Source organism: Natator depressus, chromosome 1 (genome assembly GCF_965152275.1).
Source record: "Natator depressus isolate rNatDep1 chromosome 1, rNatDep2.hap1, whole genome shotgun sequence".
NCBI classification, from domain to species: domain Eukaryota; kingdom Metazoa; phylum Chordata; order Testudines; family Cheloniidae; genus Natator; species Natator depressus.
The window spans coordinates 48,218,051-48,239,693 of record NC_134234.1 but is presented as its reverse complement, the minus strand read 5'-3'; the positions used below and the strand labels follow the sequence as shown (position 1 = coordinate 48,239,693).

The window sequence follows — 21,643 nt, the reverse complement described above, 5'->3', positions numbered from 1 at the left end:
CCATTCTGGCATGCACAAAAGTACTTGGACATGTGATCCAAATACACAGGCTTTGGTTTTGTGGAGTGGATGGGAGGCAGGCTCTCGGACAGCCATCCAGGCAGCAGCACAGGTTTGTGTCTGTACTGCTGCTGCACATACCACTTCCACCACAGAGCTGTAAGGTAAAACTGACTGGCATTCTGTGGCTGCCTCAGCCAGTGTCTGAAAAAGAACAATGACATCTTAGGGGAAGGAAGATAGAAACAGAGAGCTAGATCAAACTGAAAGGGAGGTTGGAGAAAGCAAATAAAGGGATGAAAAAAGTCAGGGAAGTGGGGAAAATGAAGTGTGGGGAGGGAGGAGAGGCAGACAGAAGGGAGGCTGGTCCCCTGGCAGCACATCAAATTTTAAGACCAACTTGGTCTCTCACTCCTTGTGTCATCCAGGGATGAGAGAACTGAGGAGGGCATGAACTCGGTTGCTAAGAAGAGGTTATCCCTTGTGAATTTAAGGTCTCCCCAGCTAAAGAAGCAGCTCCAACTGGCTCAGGAGGGATCTACATACAGCCTTCTTCAGTTATGTTGCATGCTTTAGGTGCCACTAGTACTCCTTTGCTTTATGAAGGCTACTCTCAAAAGCTGGAGTGGGATAGAATCTGTCACAAAGAGGGGAAAAGAAGTAAAAATGAAGCTAGGCGGGGCAGGAGGGAGACAAGAGAGTATAATGTGTGTAAACGTAGCACTGTCCTTTACTGGGTAGAATGTTGGATCTGCTCATGTGTGTTCCCTAAACCGTAATACTGCTACAGTCTAAAGGTATTTCTATTAGTTCATGTGGTAGGGTACTGTGCTTTTGGTGCAGAAAAACCTGAGTTATATGACCGTAAAAGTCCTGGGTAATCAACAATATGTGGTTTAATTATAATGATGAGATCATCTGTAAGTGACCAAGAGAAAGAAAGCATATCTGGTGGGGAGTGGGAAAGAGGCAAATACAGGAGAGAGAGAGAATGGTTTAATTTTAGAGGCATTTGAGGAAAAATTAATTACATTTGAGTTTTGTGATTATGAGTCCAATATTCAGTTGGACTGGCAATGGAAAGAAACTTAGGAATATCACTAACATTTTATAATTTTTCCTTCCTTCCTCATTTGAAACGGGAGGTTGGAGGTCTGACAAAATTAAATTAATTTCTTTCACTGAGAGTAATGGTTTATCGTTGCAGGTGGTTTTAATATGTAGTTGAAGTCTCAAGCACAGAGCTTGCATTAGAGTTCTGAAAGACATGAACTGCTCTTCTTTTCTCTGTCTAATGTTAGGGTCATAGATAGGCTGTATCATATGCCACAGTGAACTTTGGCTCTGCCACATCACACTGTCTTCACAAAATGTCTGTAGGTTATTTCAAGTTTCTTTGCTCAAACCTAACTTGAGTGAATTCAGGATTTTTGTCATGAGGCTCAGTCATGCAACATCTTTGTTCCCAAACCAACTTCCAGATGGTAACACAGGTACAATAGCTTTTTCTGACTACCATCATTGGACATTTATCCATGAAATTACTTCAGCAAATACAATGCAGCAGCATTTAATTGAAAATTAGCCCATTAGGATGTTTTGGCCAGAATTTTCAAATTGAGTGCCCTAAGTTGGGCACCTAAATCAGTGGCCTGATTTTCACAGATGCTGACTTTAGTTTCTACCCTTAGCTGTAATGTCAGTGGGAGATAGTGGTGCACAGCACCCTTGAAAATAAGGCCACCGCTTTAGGTGCCAAACTTTAGGAACTCATATTGGAAGATTTTGGCAGTACCTACACAACCTCAGTGTTATTCAGAACAACTGAAATAATTGCAAATATTGGTCCTGCCTTGAGGTTTTATAGGAAATAGATTTTACATTGAACTCAAATAAACCAAAAGATCTTGCAGCCTGAATGCTTGTAGTAACTTCACTTAGTAATATAGAAAGCAGAAATAGGTGGTATTGGATGTATTAGTCACAGGACTGTCTGCAAAAGGCAAGTTAAAAACAAGAGATGCAAGCATGGAGTACACCAGAGGAATGTACCATTCTAACCGGTCTAACCCATTAAAACACTTGCAATACACCTCAAACTCACACAAGCTCCAACTTGTTTTCTTGCATTTTTAAGAACTATTTAGAATAGCTTTCAGCAGGTCTAAACCAATTTAGTGCCAATGTGGACAGCATGAAGATGCTTCAGATAGGCCTCCCACTACTGCCCCACAGGGGACTGATGGCCTTTCCAGGTCTTCCTGTTTCTGTAAGCTATGCAAGGAACTGGAGGATAGGTACCCAAAGGCAGTGCAAATTAAACGGTTGAAACAATACCAGTATGGACAAAAGCAAGATAGTTAGTGTGAATTGATATATTGACAGGCTCTAATACAAATAGTTACAAACAGCTGAATTCTCCACTGCAGATCCAGCTTTTGGAAGGTGAAGTCTATGGAATTTTTATAATACAGAGGCTAGTTCTGGCCATCAGCCAGTAACTACTGAGTCACAGCTGTATGTGGCGGTAGCTACCATAAAATAGCACTCATTTAACTGGCAGATAAAAGCCACAAAACAGAAAAAAGGAGCAAACTCAGCAGCTGAACCGTACTGATACAAATTTATGAAGAATAATTGCACAGTCTAAACCAATATACAACATAATTTACAAGTGAGGAACTTCTAACAGCAGGCAGATTAAGGTAGACAAGTACACAGACAGATAGCAAACAGAGATGACAGAATTAATCTTTGGCTGTCTGCCTCTGTTTATTTGTAGATAACCCAAAGCAGTTCCTTCCCTGCTATTGCTCAACTAGATAACACATTGAGAAACAGTTTTGCATCTTAAGAATTATGGATATGGTAGTTTAACCCTTTTTTGAGAGCACCCTGCACTCTTGAGATGGATATGGGATGGGTGCCCCCTACTCTTCATAACCATATCCTGACACTGTTGCTGCCATCTGTCTTTTTTCTCTTTCCTGTCAGTCTGCTTTTCTGTCTCTTCTCTTTTCTCCTCATTGTCTTTTTCCCTTTGTTATTTCTTTTTCCTTGCTCTGTTACCTGGCTCTACTCCTCTCTTCCATCCTTTCTGTTGTAGTTCTGACCCTTTCCCATCCCCATTCACCAGAAAAATCCATGATGTCTACGGTGCATGATATCCACTGATGGCACCCAAGGCTGACTGGAGTGCTGAAGGAGTGGAGAAAAGAACTTGGGCTGATGGGCAGCTGCCTGAGCCTGAAGTCTTCTATATAAGAGCTGCTCCCCCTGTCAGCTGTGTGGGGGGCCACAGTGGGTACAGGGAGGGAAGGTGGGTGGCTTTCAGTGCACAACCTGACATTTTATCTGCAGACACAGCAATGCAGGAGGAAGGTGGAGATTTCACCTGCAACTTTCCCACCCATGTTATCTTCTCTTCTGCCCTGAAGCTCCTAACTTGCCTGATCCCCCCCCTCTCACCTCCCCGACCACCGGGAAACATTGCTTTAGAAGATGAAAGATCTACAGTGAAATTATTCAGTAAAGAAATTTAATGTCCTTTTTAAGAACGCGTATAGCCAGTGTTGTCTTTTCAACGTGTGCGGGGCTACAAATGAAACAGTTACCTTAAAATACTTAACAATGAGGTTGCAATTACAAAGTTTTCAATAATAATAATAAATAATTAGTTGGACGAGAGAACTGAGTGGAAAATAAATATGAGAAAAAAAGAAGTAGAGCAGGAATATGTGATGAAAACATACCAAGTAGCAATGCTCAGGAAAAAAAAAAATAAAAAAAAAATGGGGATCAACAATCAAAGCAGTGAAATAAAAATGGTAGCAGGATTTTAAATAGTCTCTGAAAAAGGTCAAAAGGATTGGAAAAATAAAAAGTTTAGGGCAGAGGACATTAGACCATTGGTAGAAAAAAATAAAAGTGAGGCCATCATCAAACAAAAGGATAGCGGGTAAGACTGAGAGCGTCAAATGTGAGAGGAAGGAGAGATCCGTGGAGACACACACACACAAAATTGGAATATATGGAGCACAAGAGCTCAAAGAGGCAAGTCGACAAAAAGAAATGAACTGAATGTCTGCTTGGCTAATGCACAAGACATTAATTTTCTAGATGTGCCCTATATCTGACTGTACAAAGTGACACTATCTCACCACAAGAGTCAATACACCAATCATGTAATATAATTACCACGTAATTTGATCTTGGGACAGAGCATAGTCAGAGCTGTTAATGCTTCCCTTATCCATGGGTCTGCACACATGAACTGAAACAAAAGAAAAACAAATACTGGAGCTTCCCTCAGTACCCCTATTCTATATTTAGAGTGTCTGGCTGTTTTAAGGTGGTGACTAGTAACTGGCCAATTTGAAATTCTTTCTAATCCAAATAAAAAAACATGTATGAGTAGAAGAAAATCACAGTAAAAAATATGAAATTGAACAACCTATTCACATATCTGTTGTTACTGATTAACAGCAGTTATGTCTTGCCCTCCACTAACTCCTCCTGTTGTCCAGTATCAGTTCTTAAAATGGTCTGAAAAAAGTGAGGGGGGTAGGTAGGAGGGGGGGGTCTAGCTACAGATACGAAATTGCTATCACATCGCCTGACTCTTCATTAACTCTGGCCCCACATCTGTCTTCCTACCTTCCCCCCCCCCCCCCCCCAGTTCTTCCTACAGTTCCAGTTGTTCTTCACCTCCCACTTTCCCAGGCCTGGGAGGCTGCAGCAAGGTCCCCTTCTCCCCTTTCCCAGGAGGGGTGTTGCAGAGAGGCAGGGATGGGGGGGGGGAGAAGCAGAGGAACTGGCCAGTTGGTCAAAGGAAGGCGGGGAAGAGGAAGGGGTGTAGCTGCACTAAGCTGGTGGGCTATTTAGCTCCCTCCTCCCCTCCTGTGAGATTATTGCTGGGTAGTTGAGGAGAGGGAGCTCTGCCTGCTTCCTGTAACAGTCCTGATTGTCTGCTGACACCCAGGAGGGCAGGGCAGTGGGAAAAGCAGCCAATCAGAAGGGAGTTTCCCCCAGGCTGACCAGAAGTGCTCCCTCAACAATCCCGCTGGAGTTGTAGAAATGTTATTTGTGGGGTCAGTGTCCCCTTTTGACCAGGCACACTTTAAGCATTGCTTATAGCAGTTCTTCAGCAGTCTGAGTCTAAGCATAGCAGATAGATTATGGACCCCTGCAGAAGGGAGGCCAAGGCTTAGCTACCTCATTGGAACCATCCCTGAGCAGCAGAGTTCCTAAAGAATCGGATTGATGGAGAGCTGGGGCCCAGAACCTGTGTGGTGATACAGGGCCTCTGTATAGGTGGTCCAAGCCTCCCTGGAATCCACCAGGTTTCTGGGAAGGCCCAGTATCCTTTTGTGTGGATGGGCAAACCCCATCCCCCTGATGGATGCAGAGAGGAAAGTATGGTTAGGTCTGTGTTTCAAATTTGAGTCAGTAGGAAAGGAACATCCTTACTTCCCACTGCTGATTAATGGGATATTTGAAAGGTTGCTCTTCTCATACCTAAGAGAAAACATAAGTGTCCATACCACAAACAACTCCCCTTCCAAATTTTCACTGGTAATCTCCAGACTGAAGGGTCATGGAAACTGAACTATCAGTCACTCTTGCAGGTGCATCAACCATGAAGCATATAGGGAAGAAATGTGCCTCTGTCCATAGTGGACCTGTTTTATGTTAAGGGACTTTAGCGTCAGTTCAGTAGATTTAAACATATTCACTTAGAAAAAATGTTTCATTATAAAATGAAATAAAAGTTACAAACTTTGGAGGAAAAGGGATAAGTATGAATTACACATACAGCTAACACGCCTAAGTAAATCAACAAAAAGTCAGTGGTAGACAAAAAATTGTTGTGATAAAACTCTTTGTATTACATTAAAAGAGTAGGAAAAATGTTGATTAATCATGCTAAAATTTATTTACAAATATGACAATGCAGATGTGTGTGCTATGTAGCTAAAAAAGCAAAAAATGAAGAGGTGGGATAGAAGGAAAAAATATGAAAACTGGTAGAACAGAGATGAAAATCACATCTTCCTTGGCACCAAACCATGCCCCTTATCCACTCCACCTGTTTTTCCCAACTGTCTTTGAAAAACTGATGTTTCTTTATGTACAAAGAGTTTTTCCTTCTTTAAAGGAAAAACTCAGATGATCAGATTCTCTTTATTTCCTCCAAAAAGACAGATTAGCTTGAGGTTATTGATAGCTTTTTGGAAATTTACAAGCATTCCCCCTTCGGCTAACTCAGAAAGACAACTGGATTTATCAACATGATTTATGACTTAGACTCACATGTTGAACACTCACTGTTGATCTCTCTTATAGATTAAAGGAAGGGATCAAAAACATGCCCTTCAACTCCATTCCTTTCTGCCTGTCTTCCAAGAGATTGAGGAAATATTTTAGTTTTTCTTTAATTGGTATCTGCAGAATGAAAGCATTATGCAATTGGCAGTCAGTCATGCAAATTTTTATTTGTAAGTTACATAGTAAAGGAATAGATTTATGTGCATTAATCCTTCTCTCACCATTTTTCAGACAACTGAAACGTGAATTTCCTGGTGCTGTGATTCTTAGCACTGATGACTTTTTCTTCACGGAAGATGGCACCTATGTGTTCAGTCCTGATTGTCTAGACGAAGCACACTTATGGAACCAAAAGAGAGGTGATTGAAACCATTGCTAGTTTCTTCACAATCTTAATAGATTCACTCATATCAGTCGGTCTACATACTTATATGGCCTTCAAAACCATAACATTTCAGCTTAGTATCCTTGCATTATAGTGACACCCGAGGATGAGCGAGAGCAAGTTGATCTTCCATTGAAGTGCATGGCTTGTCAGTCTTCTCAAAAACCATAGGATTTACAGTCTCCAACTTTGTTCTCTAGGATGTTAAAGAAATAAATTCAGTATTACATGAACGAACTTTGATAAACTCATGGCTAATTTTGTTTTTAAAAAACTTTTTTAAGCAGTACACACTTACTATAGAAGTGCAGATGTTGCGAAATTTAGATATCGATGTGGTGTAGAAACTCCAGCTGAAATTGTTCAGAATATAGCAGCTTAACCATCTACAATGATTGATTTGTGGCTTTTACACTAGGTATTTGTTGTGTCAAAGAGATGGTTTACAGAGTTTATTAGAAAGAGATTTACTAGGTTTGGGAGCTGAATAACAGTAACATTTTAGGGAGAAAATTGTGACAGTCTTTTAAAGAGATTGATGAGTGTGAACTTGTGTATATCAATATTACAACATTCTATTTACTCCTGGGGGGATTCTCTACCAAAAAAATTAAAAATTCTGCACCAAAAACTTAAAAATTCTGCATGTTTTATTTGTCAAAATAATGCAATATAATCACACCAGTTTCAATTGTTTTGGTAGTTATTTAAACTACAATACTGAAAAAAGTCACCATAATTATTCAGCATTTCCTAAACACATGAAAGTTAAGTTACAAACACTTGTAACTAATACCCTGCATTCAAGTTATCATCCTGGATTTTCATTTAAATTACGTTATGCCAAACAGGAAAAAAAAAGTAGAATGTAATTTTGAATTGCTCAGACTTTCACACATGAAAGTCATACAGTTTTGCTAATCATTGTCCTGTACCTGGCTGGGTACTTTGGGAAGTGCTTGGTTCTGATTGTCCTGACATTTTATTGACGGCTTGGTAAATGTTTTATTTGCCCTCAAAGTCTTTTTTTTTTTAAATGGGTAAATAAAGTAAAGCCTGAGCTGTAATCTAACTCTGTTGTGCCACTTTGGCACAGGAAAAAAGTGAAAAAGCACAGATCTTCCTAGCTGATTCCCTTACTGTCATTTATAAGGCTTTACATCACTCTGGCAACGTAGCGGCCTTAAAATTGTTTACAGGTTTTATGCTCCTGGGGGAATTGACTGAGAATGGGAACAGTTAACTAACAATAGGAACATTAACAATGTTACTAGGCAGGCAGGCTGCTCCATTTCTGCCCCAGGGAATGAGATCAGTTAAGTAGCAGGCAGGCTACTACATTTCTGCCTCGGGGACAGAGCCTTCCTCTTGCATAATAGAAAGCCCTACCCCTCCATGCTGGTGTCTCTTGCTGGTTGGCAGATCAATGTCTCCCTATGGTGATTTGCGTCTCTGAGGCACACTGGAACAGACGCGCTGCCTGGGGAGAGGCGCATGTCCCCCCGCAGATTTCTTTTGCATTTTTCTGCGTGGGGGCAGAATTCTGCCAGGAGTATATATTGTACCAAAGTGTATTTATATCTGCTAGCAATCACCCTTTATAAATATTTCATTTACATTGCTACTGCTTATATAAATCAAAGTATGTTCTAAAACTAAATATCAATATTTAGAATAAATTATTTTTAATTCAAGTTTTACTACTGAGCACATCCATTGGCTACTTAACATCTTCTAGCAATTTTAAAAGCGTTAGCTGATTACAGTCCATCATTATTTATTTTCATTGTGATGGGTATAGGCACCGATTCTCCATGGCCCCGCCCCTGCACCATCCTCGCCCCACCCCAATTCCACCCCTTTCCCCCAAGTCCCCGCCCCGTCCCACCTCTTTACTGCCTCCTCCCCCTCCCTCCTGGAAAGTCCTAAGCACCACCAAACAGCTGTTAGGTGGCAGGTGGGCAGCGCTGGGAGGAACGGGGACATGGTGCACTCGGGGGAGGAGGCGGCGAAGAGGGGGTGCAGGCGGGGGGAGCTTGGCTGCCGGTGGGGGTGGAGCACCTGCTAATTTTTCCCTGTGGGTGCTCTAGCCCCGCAGCACCCACAGAGTCGGTGCCCTATGGTGACGGGCCCTCAAAGTCCAGGTCAGGAATGGGACGCCACTTTGCTGGGGGTCGTACAAATAGAGCAGCGGTTCTCAAACTGTGGGTTGTGACCCCAAAGTGGGTCATGACACCGTTTTAATGGGGTCAACAGGTCTGGCATTAGACTTGCTGGGGCCCAGGTTGAAGCCAAAGCCAGAGGGCTTCAGCCCTGGGCAGTGAGGCTCAGGTTACAGGCCCCCTTCCCGGGGCTGAAGCCCTTGGGCTTTGGCTAGTCCTATTCCCCCACTGGGGTATCAAGGCTCAGGCTTTGGTCACCCCATCCTGGGGTCGTGTAGTAATTTTTGTTGTCAGAAGGGGGTCACGGTCCAATGAATTTTTAGAACGTCTCAAATAGAGAATGTCTTCAGTCTGGATCCATCAGTTATCTGGTGCCACAGGACTCTTTGCCGCTTTTACAGATCCAGACTAACATGGCTACCCCTCTGACAGTTGTCTGGTGTTTTTGAGCTTTATTTAATGTTATGTTACAGCACATAAAGCAATGAAGAATGGGAAATCCCCGGTTATTATTGATAATACCAACATCCACGCTTGGGAAATGAAGCCATATGTGATTATGGTAGGGAAAACTCTGATCGACTATCATTCTAAATGCTTAGCTATGAAATTTAAGAGGTGGACTGATTGAAAAAAAAAAAAGGGAAAATATTTTTAAAAATTAGTATTTCAATTTTTCTTTTGATCTTCAGTTATAACTATCAACAGTTGAGTCCTTGCAGAAGTGGGTGAAGAGGTTTGCCTGTGTACATGCTAATAAACTCTTTAGTTCAGTAAGAGCAAAAATCATGTGAAAATATTGTCTGTTGTTAAACTTACCTGATAATTACTGAGAGATCAACCTGTAATTTTCCTTCCCCCAATAATAGTCTATATTTAACAGTTTCCATATTGTTTATCTGACAAACATATAAAGTCCTAATTTATGGCCTTAGTTTACATCTTGCTGTGTGGAGATCACACAAAGAGTCTAGAGGCTGCATTTGTATCAGCCTTTAATGGTTGGCAGAGATGGAGCTTTATTGGCAGTCTTCCTAGTATGATAGTGAGGCCAGTTAGTGCTAATATTTCAGTTATGCTTGAGTACAGCCACCTTAGATTGCGATCTTGTTAGAGTTTAAAGGGCTGAGACCTCCAAGATGCAGGAAATAATGGTGGTGGTGGCTCTGTGTCCTCTCAGCTGCTACCAAACTAGTGCTTGTGTGTAATTTTTCTAATGAAAATCAAGGTTGTCTCCACTTGTGGATGAATGCATAGTAACAGCAATCTAGATCAGAGGTTCCCAAACTGTGAATGTGTGGCTGGTCATGTGGTGCTGGCTCTCCCCCTCCTTTCCAGCTACTAAATTGGATTCTTTTTAAAAAGGTAAAAATATTTTAAATACTTTTTTTTCTAATCTCACTTTTCCATCTAAGCAATTGCTGTAGTTGCCACAGACATGTTATGTAATTGTGAATGGGAAAGAAGATGATCTGTGTGATTAGGAATGGGAAGAATGTGGACCACCCTCTAAGTTTGAGAATTCCGGGTGTAGGTGACTAGGCACATAGTAAATGTTAAGTGCTAGCATAAATCTTCAAGAGATGTAAAAGATCTACATGGTAACTGCTTTAAAATTTGTTCACTTTTTCAAATCAGGCACGTGAGAATAACTATGAAGTTATATTCCAAGAACCTGACACACACTGGAAATTCAATGTTCGAGAGTTAGCAAGGTACATCTTTTTTCCTTAATTCATCAGCTTGCATCTCAATTACTTCCACATTTGTGCTAGAAGAAAGAGCAAGATTGTAAGATGCTCCTCCCTCCTTGACCATTGACTAGAAATAGTCTAGTAAATGACTAGTCGAAGACGGCTGAGGAATAGTTTTGTTAATTTAGTCCACATTGAGAGCTAAGTAACACCCAACAACTCTAGTCATGCTGAAGGGTATGAATCAATAGGAAGGGGTTCATTTAGATTGTAAGCTGCTCCTTAGATTGTAAGATCCTTAGGGGCAGGGATCATGTTTTTGTTCTGCACCTACCACAATAGGATCCTGGTCCACGACATGGACACCTAGGCACTACGATAATACAAATAAATGAATAACTATAATAATACCTACATTTTGTGACTTATGCACTTAAAATATAACCATAATATTTCTTTAATATAGTTTGGGGAGGAGTAGATGCTACATTAATAACATGCAATAAATCAGTCTCCGAAGGATCCTTCTTCAGATCTTGACTGACATCTATAAAAGGGACAAAATATTGTGGGTCTCAGAAGTATGGCATTGTTTGCCTTATCCATGTTGCTTTTGGCTAATTATGATGATGATTCTTTATTTGTGTTATGGTAGTGGCTGTGAACCCCAGTCAAAGATCAGTGAGTTTCCCCATTTTGTGCTGCACAGACAAATACCAAAGATGATGGTCTCTACCCAGAAAGCTCACAGTCTAGGTATCAGACAGGATGGAAATGTGGGCAAAAGAGACAAGTGGTTTGGGGATGGGGATGAGGTAATGAACAGTTTAGCTGCACAATGAAAGTCTTGGGTTGCCTAACCAGTGCCCAAGATGGTTAGTGATTTGCAGGCATCACAGCAGAAGTAGGTTTTAAGGATTATTATGTATTTGTAGTAAGAAGAGGACCTGAAACATAAGGCCTTGTATCAGAGGCCTGAACTAAAGTAGAAGTTAAAACTTTGTTATATATGAGGCAAAGTTAGGTTGTGAGCAAGAGGAAGGCCCTGCTCACAGAATTCGGCAAGCACAGGGCTGATATTGCAGAAACACATATTCCTAAGAGGTGCTGGGCACAGAGCACTCACGCAAGCACGTTCCAGAGGGTGGTACCAGAACACCTCCATACCAGCATATTCCCCAAAGATAACAGGAACACACTGACCCATCCTAAAGATAAGGTCAGAATAACAGCATAATAAATAAAAAAGTTTTAATCAAACCAACATGTACAAGGCAACGGGTGACACCCTAATATGTCAGGAGCAAAATTTAACTTGTTTGTATTGGTGTATAAAGATGTATCTCAGAGGGAGTGTCTTTGGCCAGCCTAGGGGGCAATGGAAAGTCCCACCACTGACTGAGCTGCGTCCATTGCGACAAGCATACATGTCTTAGTACCCTCGTAGAGTCTGCAGGTGCTATTACCATGTTTTGTCAACAATAAACCTGGCCAGGTGCCTTCGCTGAAAACCGAGTCAGTGGATTTATTGGGCAGTTTAACTGAGGTCTGTCGTCTCCTCTATCTCTGCAGAGCTGGGACAGCACACTGAATGAACACACATGCAGTCAACATCTGACCATAGTATTAATTTTAGGGTCAGCTTCCTAATGATTTGTATTTTATTCTATTAATCAGTGGGGTGAATGTCAAAATTTCACCCAGATGTGCAGGGAAGTGGATATCTAAACCAAATCTATCAAACATACAATTTAAGGCAACACATTGGAAAGTGATTCAGGTAAAGACGGAGGGTGGATATCAATGAACTATTCAGTCAGTAACACACTGTAAAAGTGTCCCAATTTTGAAACGCTCCCCTATCCCCTATCCCTTAAACTAAGAGTTGTACAAGCTACAATGGGTTACCTTCGATGGCAGGTGTTACTGCCCTGTCTAATCACCATCTCTTTGTGGATGGTCACTAGGCTACTGTATTAGATCCAAACCTTGGATCTCACATATTTTTAAGTCTACTGAGTCTGAGAAGTGTCCAGAAACTGTCTAAGACTAGCCTTTCAAGTACACTCCTCGGGTACAGACTCCAATGCTGGTACCCCTTCTTGGGATGTGGGGCCCTTCAGCCCAGTTGCCCCTAAGCCCCAAGATTAGTGCAGACCCACTAACTCAGTAGCTCATGCACGCTCTCTAGGGTTTTACCCACATGGTTTACCACTTAGCTGTTTGAGGGCTACATGACAGTTAAAACAAGGAACACGCAGACTTTGTAAACTTAGACAAAGCACAAGAGATATACAGATGTATGGAAGAACCACCACATGCAAGACCCTGCCTCAGTTTCCTCACCACTCTGAAAGCCCTTTAGGTCTTAATATTCTTCAAAAGATCCAGGGTCCTTTTGTATCCCCTCTCCTCCTGTCAAGCCTTCCCTTCTGGTTTTGCTCTGGACTCCCCTTGCTAGAGAGTATCCCTTTTTGACAGCAGATTCTAGCACCTTTGTCTCTTTTGATTCTTCCCTTGGGGGTTTTCCATTCTCCAGTCCTCAACGTTTGTTGCAGCAGATCAGAGGCCTTACCAAGTCTTTGGTAGTCTCCACTGTGCTGGTAGGACCCTGAGTCTGTCCTATGCGGAGGGTGGCTGTGCTTCACTTGGGCTTGAACAATAACAGATCTTGACACCTGTGCTGTATGGTTCAGTATCAATGAGTGGGCAGTCGAACACCATTGTCTGCCTTTCTGCAGATGTGAACTGTCCCAGGACTGAGCTGACTCTCTGCACCCATGTAGCAGACATCATGATAGTAATCAAAAAGAGCTACATATAATATTCATAAAAATAATAAAGATATCGCCCATGTTCTTCACAGCAGTTTCAGTGGACTTGCCCTTGTTCCAAAGGATTCACCTAAAATTACATTCTGACTGCCCATAAAAATATTTGGGTTACATTTTGCAGTGAAGTGGCCAACATAGCTTTGAAAACTAGGTTAGCTGAGAGGTAGCAAAAATGTTAAAGCCTGACCCAGGGGGAAAAGAATTAGTGCATTACTAAACACAGCAGGAAGGTTTGCAAATGTAAGAAAATCCATCTGATACACTTAGAGAGGTAAATACTTACATTTTTCTGTTAATTTTAATTCTATAGAAGAAACAATCATGGCGTCCCGAAAGAAAAGATACAGCGCATGAAAGACCAGTATGAGCATGACATTACTTTTCATATCGTGCTTCACTCTGAAAAACCAAGCAGAGATGGCAGAAATTCCAGTGGACCAAATGCTGCTCACAACACTGGGGCTTATTCCAATATGTGTCCAACATTCCCAAACAGAAGACCACACAGCCGCTACACAAATGAAAGATCATTTAATAGAGGTGGATTCCAGAACGTATTTCATTAGGGTATAAAAGACTAAAAAAATTACTAATTTTACTCTCAATTTTTATATTTTTCTACTAAATCTCTAAATCAGGAGTTATTTCTGTTAATTTACAAGTCTTAAAATATCACTGTAATGTTGTTTTGTCAATTACACAATCTGAGACCACTAAAACCAATATAAACTGTACACATCATCCCTGTCCCAGTACACCCCAGTGTTTGCCAGTTTTCCTTGTTTAGTCATGTCTTAACCTTTGATTATAAATTTTGCAGCGTAGGGATGCGGTTTGTCTCTTGCCTGTAACGATCATGAACATTTATGATGCAGTGTAAATATTATTTCTTCCTGTCTTCCAGGCCCATTCTCTCTCCTTCTCCCCCATATACAGTCTCTCACTAACGCCAATCACTTCTTTCTCCTTAATAGTTCCAAAATCCACCCTTTCTTCATGCTCTCCGTTGCCAAGACACTTGTCCATGTTGTAGTCTTTTTTAGCTTCTCTACTTTCTCCTGTCTGGCCTCAGTGCTTCTCACTTCTTCTCACCTCAGCTTGACCAATGTAAACTTTCAATTCTTCCATTGGTTTCCTGTCTTCTTACAGGAAATTCACCTTACAAGACTCTACACAACCTTCTTCCTACCTGCATCACTGCTTTCATTTCTCATGCTCTTCTCAATCCTTTCACTTTTCTCCCCACTTTCCTCAAACTGTTTCATGCCGTCTCTCATGCTGCCCCTCTACACCTACTCTCTCCATCCTCATCTGCCCACCACCACCTCTCTCCTCATTCAAACGCCTTTTTTAGCAATCCCTTTTCCCTTCCCTTCATTAATCACCACCACCTGCCTACCCTTTTCCTCAACTGTTGTTCTGTATTTGTTCTCTCTTATACTGTAATCTCTTTAGGACAGAGAACATATTTTGAAGTGCAATGTGAATTACTGGCATCATATAAAATTTTAAAATAAAATAATACTAATAATAGAAAAAATAAAGACCTAAATGCTAATAATTCCATACTGGGGACATTGTAAAACCACAAGAGAAATAGAACAATTTACTAAAGACAGCCGAGTCAATTGTCTTGCAACCTTACCTTGAGAAACTACCAAAAATGTTTGTAGTTATTCCTTTGCACATTATGTGGGTTTTTAAGACATTTTATCACAGCACTAAGATAATTCAAGGTATGTTGACATTATCTAATATGACACCTAGATAGTTTGAAGACGCATGGCCTGATTTTGAGAGCTTCCAATATAACTATTTTGTCCTCTTCTAGCTCAATTTTTGTCTGTTTCATCCCTGTTGCACCTAGTCCAGCAGTTCTCAAACTCTAGCAATCTGGGGATCCCCATTTTTATTTAAAATTTTTCGCAGACCCTCAAGCCAGCTTCTAATATTCCACGGGGGTGCTCAACCCCTGCTCAGCCCCAGGCCCAGCTCCCACTCCACCCCTTCCCCCAAGGCCCCACCCCCTACTCCTCCTCCAAGTGTGCCCCTTCCCCGCTTTTCCCCCTCCCTCTCAGCATCTCCTGCACGACACTGAACAGCTGTTCCGCAGCATGCAGGAGGCACCGGGAGGGAGGAGGAGGAGTTGATCAGTGGGGCGAGTGGCCCTGGACAGGACTTGAGGACCCCCTGGAGTACCCTTGCAGGCCCACAGAGGTCTGCGGACCCCAGTCTGAGAACTGCTGATCTAGTCAACATCCTAAACTTTAGAGCTCTCTCGGGCAAGGGCACTTTATTGTTTGTTTGTACAGCTCTTAGCACAATGGGCCCTGATCCTTTATTTGGGCCCATAGGCGCTACTGTAATATAAAACTAATAACAATTAAATGGGGACTGTGGAGACTCGCCTCTGAAAGTTGGGCTGTAGGGCCTTGTTTTTCAATTTGGTGGTCTAAAGTTAGACACCTAAATATGGATTTGGGAACATTGTTTTAGGCATACAAGTTTGAAACTGAGGGGTTAGCCTTGGGCCTCATGGTTAGCCTTGTCATATTAGACCATGTGAAATCTTTTCATTCCTTATCACTCCAGGATGGACAGTTCACATACACTGCACTAGTTATGGAGTTATCTGGCATTTGATGTTGTGTCACACAGTATCCATGAGGAACATGACACCCTTTGTATAATATTACGTATAAGAATTTGTGTACAGATATTGGGCTTTTTCTTGGTGCTTGGGTACTGCTCTACACTCTGGTTCCTGCTTTGTGGCACATCTCTTTAGTCTTGTTATTGTGTAAAACTTGATTTCTCTGGTAATCTAACTGGAAATGCACATTCTCTGTTTATGTGTTGTAATGTCTGTAGATATGAAATCACTCTTCCTCAATCTGTGAAAAAGGGTCACAAAACCATTAAAGTAGCCTGAGAATAGTGGGCTTATTTAAACAGAAAAAAATGTAAACAGGAAAAACAAATACATTTTGATGTCATGGTTGGCTTTCAAGTTGTATTGCTTTTCACTGTGCAAACTATTGACCAAGTAGAGGGATGGCTTCCCTGTCAGGTAATCAGGAGATGCAACTCTGGCTTTATAATCAAAATAGACTGTGAACAGAAGAGGATTAAAATACACACAACATTTGAGATTTATAAAAAAAGCAAAAAAAACCCCAAAAAAACCCGGCACACATTAATATGCATTGTTTTTCAGGTCATTTAGGAGGCCTCATGTGCTGAGACTCAGGGAGGTTTGGGTGAAGAGGGAGAATTTTGTCCTGATATTTCAAAAACAGAAAGTTAGTCAAAAGGTAGTCAGACAAGCAGAAGAAATCTAAAAAACTTTGTAAGTACTTGAATGTATGGAAGTTTTCTCTTTCTAAACCATGTCAAATAAAAAGATAAAATGGGACTTTTTCTTTTCTTTTTTTAAGTGTGAGAAACTAATCTACCTTAAAAACATGCATGACCACAACCAAAAAAATAAAAAAGAATAAATATGAACCGTTTGTGTATTATAAAGTATGGGTATTAAGGCATGCGAGCTGAGGAAGCCTTTGCCGAACCACATCATCTCTGTGTCTCAGTTTACCAGTCTATAAAAATGGAGATAATGTTTACCCACCTAACTCACACAGGAGTTGTGAGCATTCACTAGATAATGTCTCTATAGTGCTTTGAGCACCCAGAATGTCAAAGAACTCTAAGTATATCTTTATGGTGTGGACAAGCATGTTGGCTTAGCTGGTGATGTGCCTGATTTCTAGTGATTGCTTTATTAGGAATGTGGAATTTATTATCTGATCGTTTTCTTTCTGCTAGCAGCTTCTCTCCTTATTCATCTCTAATGAGTCAATGTGCCACACCTGTGGAATTCAGAGACAACACAATGTTGTTGCTGGAAGCTCCAGGATTAAGCCCCGCCCTTGAGCTCCAGTCACCAAGAGAGTTCTTCCAAAATTGTAGAAATACTCCAGGAACCAATTATTAGCATTAAGACAACAGACTTGATATATCAATGAACCTTAAGGCAAAGAGAACCTTAAGACAAAGAAATTCTATTCCAATTGTTTATCAGGGTGGATTGAATGAGGAGAGGAGCTGCTAGCAGAAAGAAAACCATTAGGTAATAACTTTCTGGTTCTGCAGCACAGCTTCTCTTCTCATTCATCACTAATGGCTGGTAGCAAGCAAAAAGAAAAGGAGTACTTGTGGCACCTTAGAAACTAACCAATTTATTTGAGCATAAGCTTTCGTGAGCTACAGCTCACTTCATCGGATGCATAAAGTCGTAGCAAGCAGTGAATCATAGAGGGGGGAGGGTGGGGAAGAAGGAACAGAGCTTTAAGCATTATTATAATAGAACAATAGGTAGAAATAAAAGTGTTACTCCATATAAAGCCAGAGCTTTGTAATTTAAAGAATTCTTTGAGGACAAACCCAGTAGCACTTTCCGACCCTAGAACAGTACTACAGAGGAATGGAAAACTACTTTGAAATCTTCATTATGTGAAGCTCATACAATTTCCCCCCACAATACCACTAGGGTCCTTGTAGAGAGAGTCTTGATTCCTTCTCCATAAATACTTTCCTAGATGTTTAGCATGCCAACTGGGGAAGGATTTTGACATCTTGCTGCAGCAAGCTGTGGCCCTAAGGCCCTAGCCTTTTGGATGGAATGATCTGAGCAGAGTACAATTGGTGTGTGTTCTCCATATGTTTGAGATATACTTTCATCATTTTCCAAAGGGTGCTAAGGATTAAAACAAATGATGGGAGAACTATTTCCCAGGAATTGTGGAAAGAATTTACCTTGAACAAAAAGATTTCTGGAACGAAGAGTAACTTTTTCCTCATGACAACAGCACTGACATAGATTGAGGAACTAATTCCAAAATCTGTCTGTATTCCACTTAGGGTTATGCGCATGTGCCATGCGCCCGGAGCCAAAGCTTTTTCAAAGTAGTAATGTCTGTCGGTCTGTGCATGCACCCTTGTACTGCATTGTGATTTTGCCCAAGGTGATAAAGGACAGGGCAGACCAACTGTGTCTTTGGTTCCTTCTCCACCACAGATCTACCAGATCCTCAGCAGAAGCGAAGGAGGGTGGGGTTGAAATACAGATAGGGACCACACATCTCAAAGAACTTCCAGTTACAGGTAAATAACCTCCCCTTCTTCGAGTGAGGGTCTCTATTGTATTCCACTGAGGGTGATTAACAAGCAGTACCTAAATAGGCGGAGGGTGAAAGGAAGATGATGGAATTGTTGAATGGCGGATCACTGCACTGAATGAGGCGTCCATCACAGAACCATGCACTAGAGTAGAGCATAATGAGAAGAAAAGGTGTGTACCGTACTCCACGTGGCTGCCTTACATATGTCTACTAGGGGCACGTCATGGAGCATGGCAGTAGTTGATGCTTGCACTCTCGTGGAATGGGCCCGTATCTCACCTGGTGGGTACCATCCCAATAATTGATAGCAGAGCATAATGCACCCTGAGACCCACTTTGAGATTCTCTGGGTGGAGATGGCCTACCCTTTAATTCTCTCCACTATGGTGACAGTTTGGGAGTTTTCCAGAATGGCTTTGTCTGTCCTTTGTAGGTAAAAGGCCAGGGCTCTGTGTATATCGAGGGAGTGGAGCTGCCATTCCTCATTTGAGGTGTGCAGTTTAGGAAAGAAAGTGGGTAGATGTATGGGTTGGTTTAGGTGGAAGCAGGAAACCACTTTTGGAAGAAATTTGGGATGCAGGTGCAGTGAAACCTTGTCCTTATGGAATGTGGTGAAACGGGAATTTGCCATCACGGCCCCCAGTTTGTCAACCCTTCTTGCAGAGGTAATAACAACCAGAAAGGCGACCTTCATGGAAAGGAGTGAAAGAGAGCAGGAAGCCAGAGGTTCAAACGGAGAGTTCATTAATGATGTAAGGATTAGGTTGAGGTCCCATTGGGAGTGATAGGCTGAATGGGCGGGTATTTATGTGCAAGGCCCTTCCAGAATCAGACAGTCAAAGGATGGGTAAAAAATGAATCTCTCTCCACTGGAGGGTGGAAAACGGTAATAGCTGCTGCGTGTACCCTAATGGAGTGGAGAACAAGCCCCGAGGTTTTCAAATGGAGCGTTGGGATACCCACAGCCTCAGGGGCAAGACCTTTCTTGGGCCCAAGAAGTGAAACATTCCCATTTGGATTGGTAGGATTGTCTCATGGAGTCCTTCCTGCTGTTGAAGAGGACATCTTGTACTGCCAACAAACACTCCAGTGCTAGTGGAAGCGTCCATCCAAAAACCAAGCTGTCAGGTGAAGCGTCCGTGGATCAGGCTGCCGGAGTCTGCCATGGTGTTGTGTGAGCAGTTCTGGAAACATCAGTAGTGGGAGGGGAAGATGCTTTGACATGTGGAGAAGAAGGTGAAAACAGAACTGGTGAGGCCAGAATAGAGTTATCGTGTTGAACGTCGCCCTCTCCCATCAGAGTTTGTGATGGATACATTGCAGGACTGGTAGGGGAGGGAAGGCTTAGTTGATTCAGTCCGACCATTTGACGACCAGGGTGTCCTCCTTGTGAATGGGCACCAAATCCTCCCTTTGAACGGTACTGAATGCACTTGATGTTGGTGTGAGATGCAAATAGGTCCCTGATCAGAGTTCCCCAGTGACCAAAAACGTCCACGATTACTGTGACATGTAACTCCCATTCATGGTTGTTGCAAGGTTCCTGCGGAAGGCATCAGCAATCACATTCTGAGTTCCTGGCAGGTAGGCTGCCGAAGAAGGATATGGTGTGCAATGCACCATTTCCAAAGGCATAAAGCTTCTGCACACAATGTTGGGGACCTTGTGCCCCCTTGTTCATTTATGTAGTAAACCATAGTGGTGTTGTCCAACGTGACGAGGACATGATGAGAACGGAGAGCTGATAAAAACATGCAGCATGCCTTGTGCACTGCCCAAAGTTTCAGGATGTTGATGTGCATCCTGGCTTCGCGAGTGGCCCAAGTGCCTTTTGTCATGCAATCTCCCTTGTGGGTGCCCCAGCCATCAAGTGACATGTCTGTTATGATTGTCACACTAGGGGAAGACGGAAGGAAGGGCATTCTGGAGCAAACTTGGAGTGGGCCTGTCCCTCACTGAAGGGAAGAGATGACTTCTGGTGGAATGGCAAGAATGGTGTCCATGGGTAGGTGTACGGGGGAGTAGACTCCCTGTAGCCATAGCTGTACACAGTGGAAGCACAGGCAAGCAAAGGCCATGATGTAAGTGCACGCTGCCATGTGACCAAGGAGGGAAAGGCAAGTTCTGGCTAGACTGAGGGACTGGTAGTCATCAAGGTGATCAGGTCTAGTAAGCTTTGGAACCTGTCTTCTGGCAGATAAGTGCGTGCTGAGGCCGCATCGATGCATGCTCCTTGGAATTCCAGGAACTGAGTAGGATGCAAAGTCAATTTTTCAACATTGACGTTTACTCCTAGGAAGGAGAGGAGTAGAAGGAGTTGGGATGTCGACTCTTCAGCTTCCTTTCTGGATCGTGCCACCAGCAGCCAGTTATCTAGGTAAGGGAAGACAAGGACTTGACGTCAGAGGTGAACCTCTACCACAGAGAAAACCTGTGTGAAGACCCATGGGGTAGTGGCAAGTCTGAGTGGGAGAACCCTGTATTGGAAACGCCGAGGACCCACCATCAATCTCAGGAACCATTTGTGGGTTCTGTGAATGTCGATATGGAAGTAGGCATCTTGCATATCGAAAGCAATGAGCCACATGACTTCTTCTAGTGAGCCATGTGGAACTCCAGCTTGTGAATGGAACGGTTGAGGTGTCAGACATCCAATATTGGTCTTCATCACCCCTTCTTCTTGGGTACCAGAAAATAGTTGGAACAGAAGTCTGTGCTGATAGGCTGCAGGGACTGGCTCCACTACTCCTCTCTGCAGGAGGGTGTCCACCTCTAGAGTAAGCATACTGTTATGAGAATGATCCTTGGGCCACGATTGGGGCAGGAGATGTGGAGGAGATAGCACCATAGACTCGATGGTATAGCCATGTCGAATGACATCCAGGACCTACTTGTCCATTATCACTCTCCATGCTGGCAGAAATAGTTTGAGATGACCCTCGAAAGGGTGGCTGGCAAGAGAGTTGAGATGCAAAGAGGCTAACGGCTCTCTAGTTGAACTCAGATATATCACTTACATGACGACTGGGGCTGGAGCACCCACTGGGAAAATGTGGTGGGG

General features: G+C 42.4%; 2 protein-coding genes across 4 annotated transcripts in view; both read left to right on the top strand.

Moving 5' to 3' along the window:
- LOC141991173 (uncharacterized) overlaps positions 1-6,686 on the top strand; it is a 135,203-nt gene extending 128,517 nt beyond the window's left edge. Inside the window, exon 11 of the mRNA XM_074959386.1 lies at positions 6,559-6,686. The gene's annotated coding sequence lies outside the window, so the exon portion shown is untranslated. The remainder of the gene's footprint in view (positions 1-6,558) is intronic.
- N4BP2L1 (NEDD4 binding protein 2 like 1) overlaps positions 1-21,643 on the top strand; it is a 46,457-nt gene that overhangs the window by 15,732 nt on the left and 9,082 nt on the right. Inside the window, exons 2-5 of one of the 3 annotated variants that reach the window (XM_074959409.1) lie at positions 6,559-6,686; positions 9,348-9,436; positions 10,513-10,589; positions 13,713-13,942. In XM_074959409.1, coding sequence (XP_074815510.1) covers positions 6,559-6,686; positions 9,348-9,436; positions 10,513-10,589; positions 13,713-13,942 — 524 coding nt within the window. Of the gene's footprint in view, positions 1-6,558; positions 6,687-9,347; positions 9,437-10,512; positions 10,590-13,712; positions 15,421-21,643 lie in introns of those variants that run through there. The other 2 variants (XM_074959400.1, XM_074959419.1) reach the window with 2 other exon arrangements.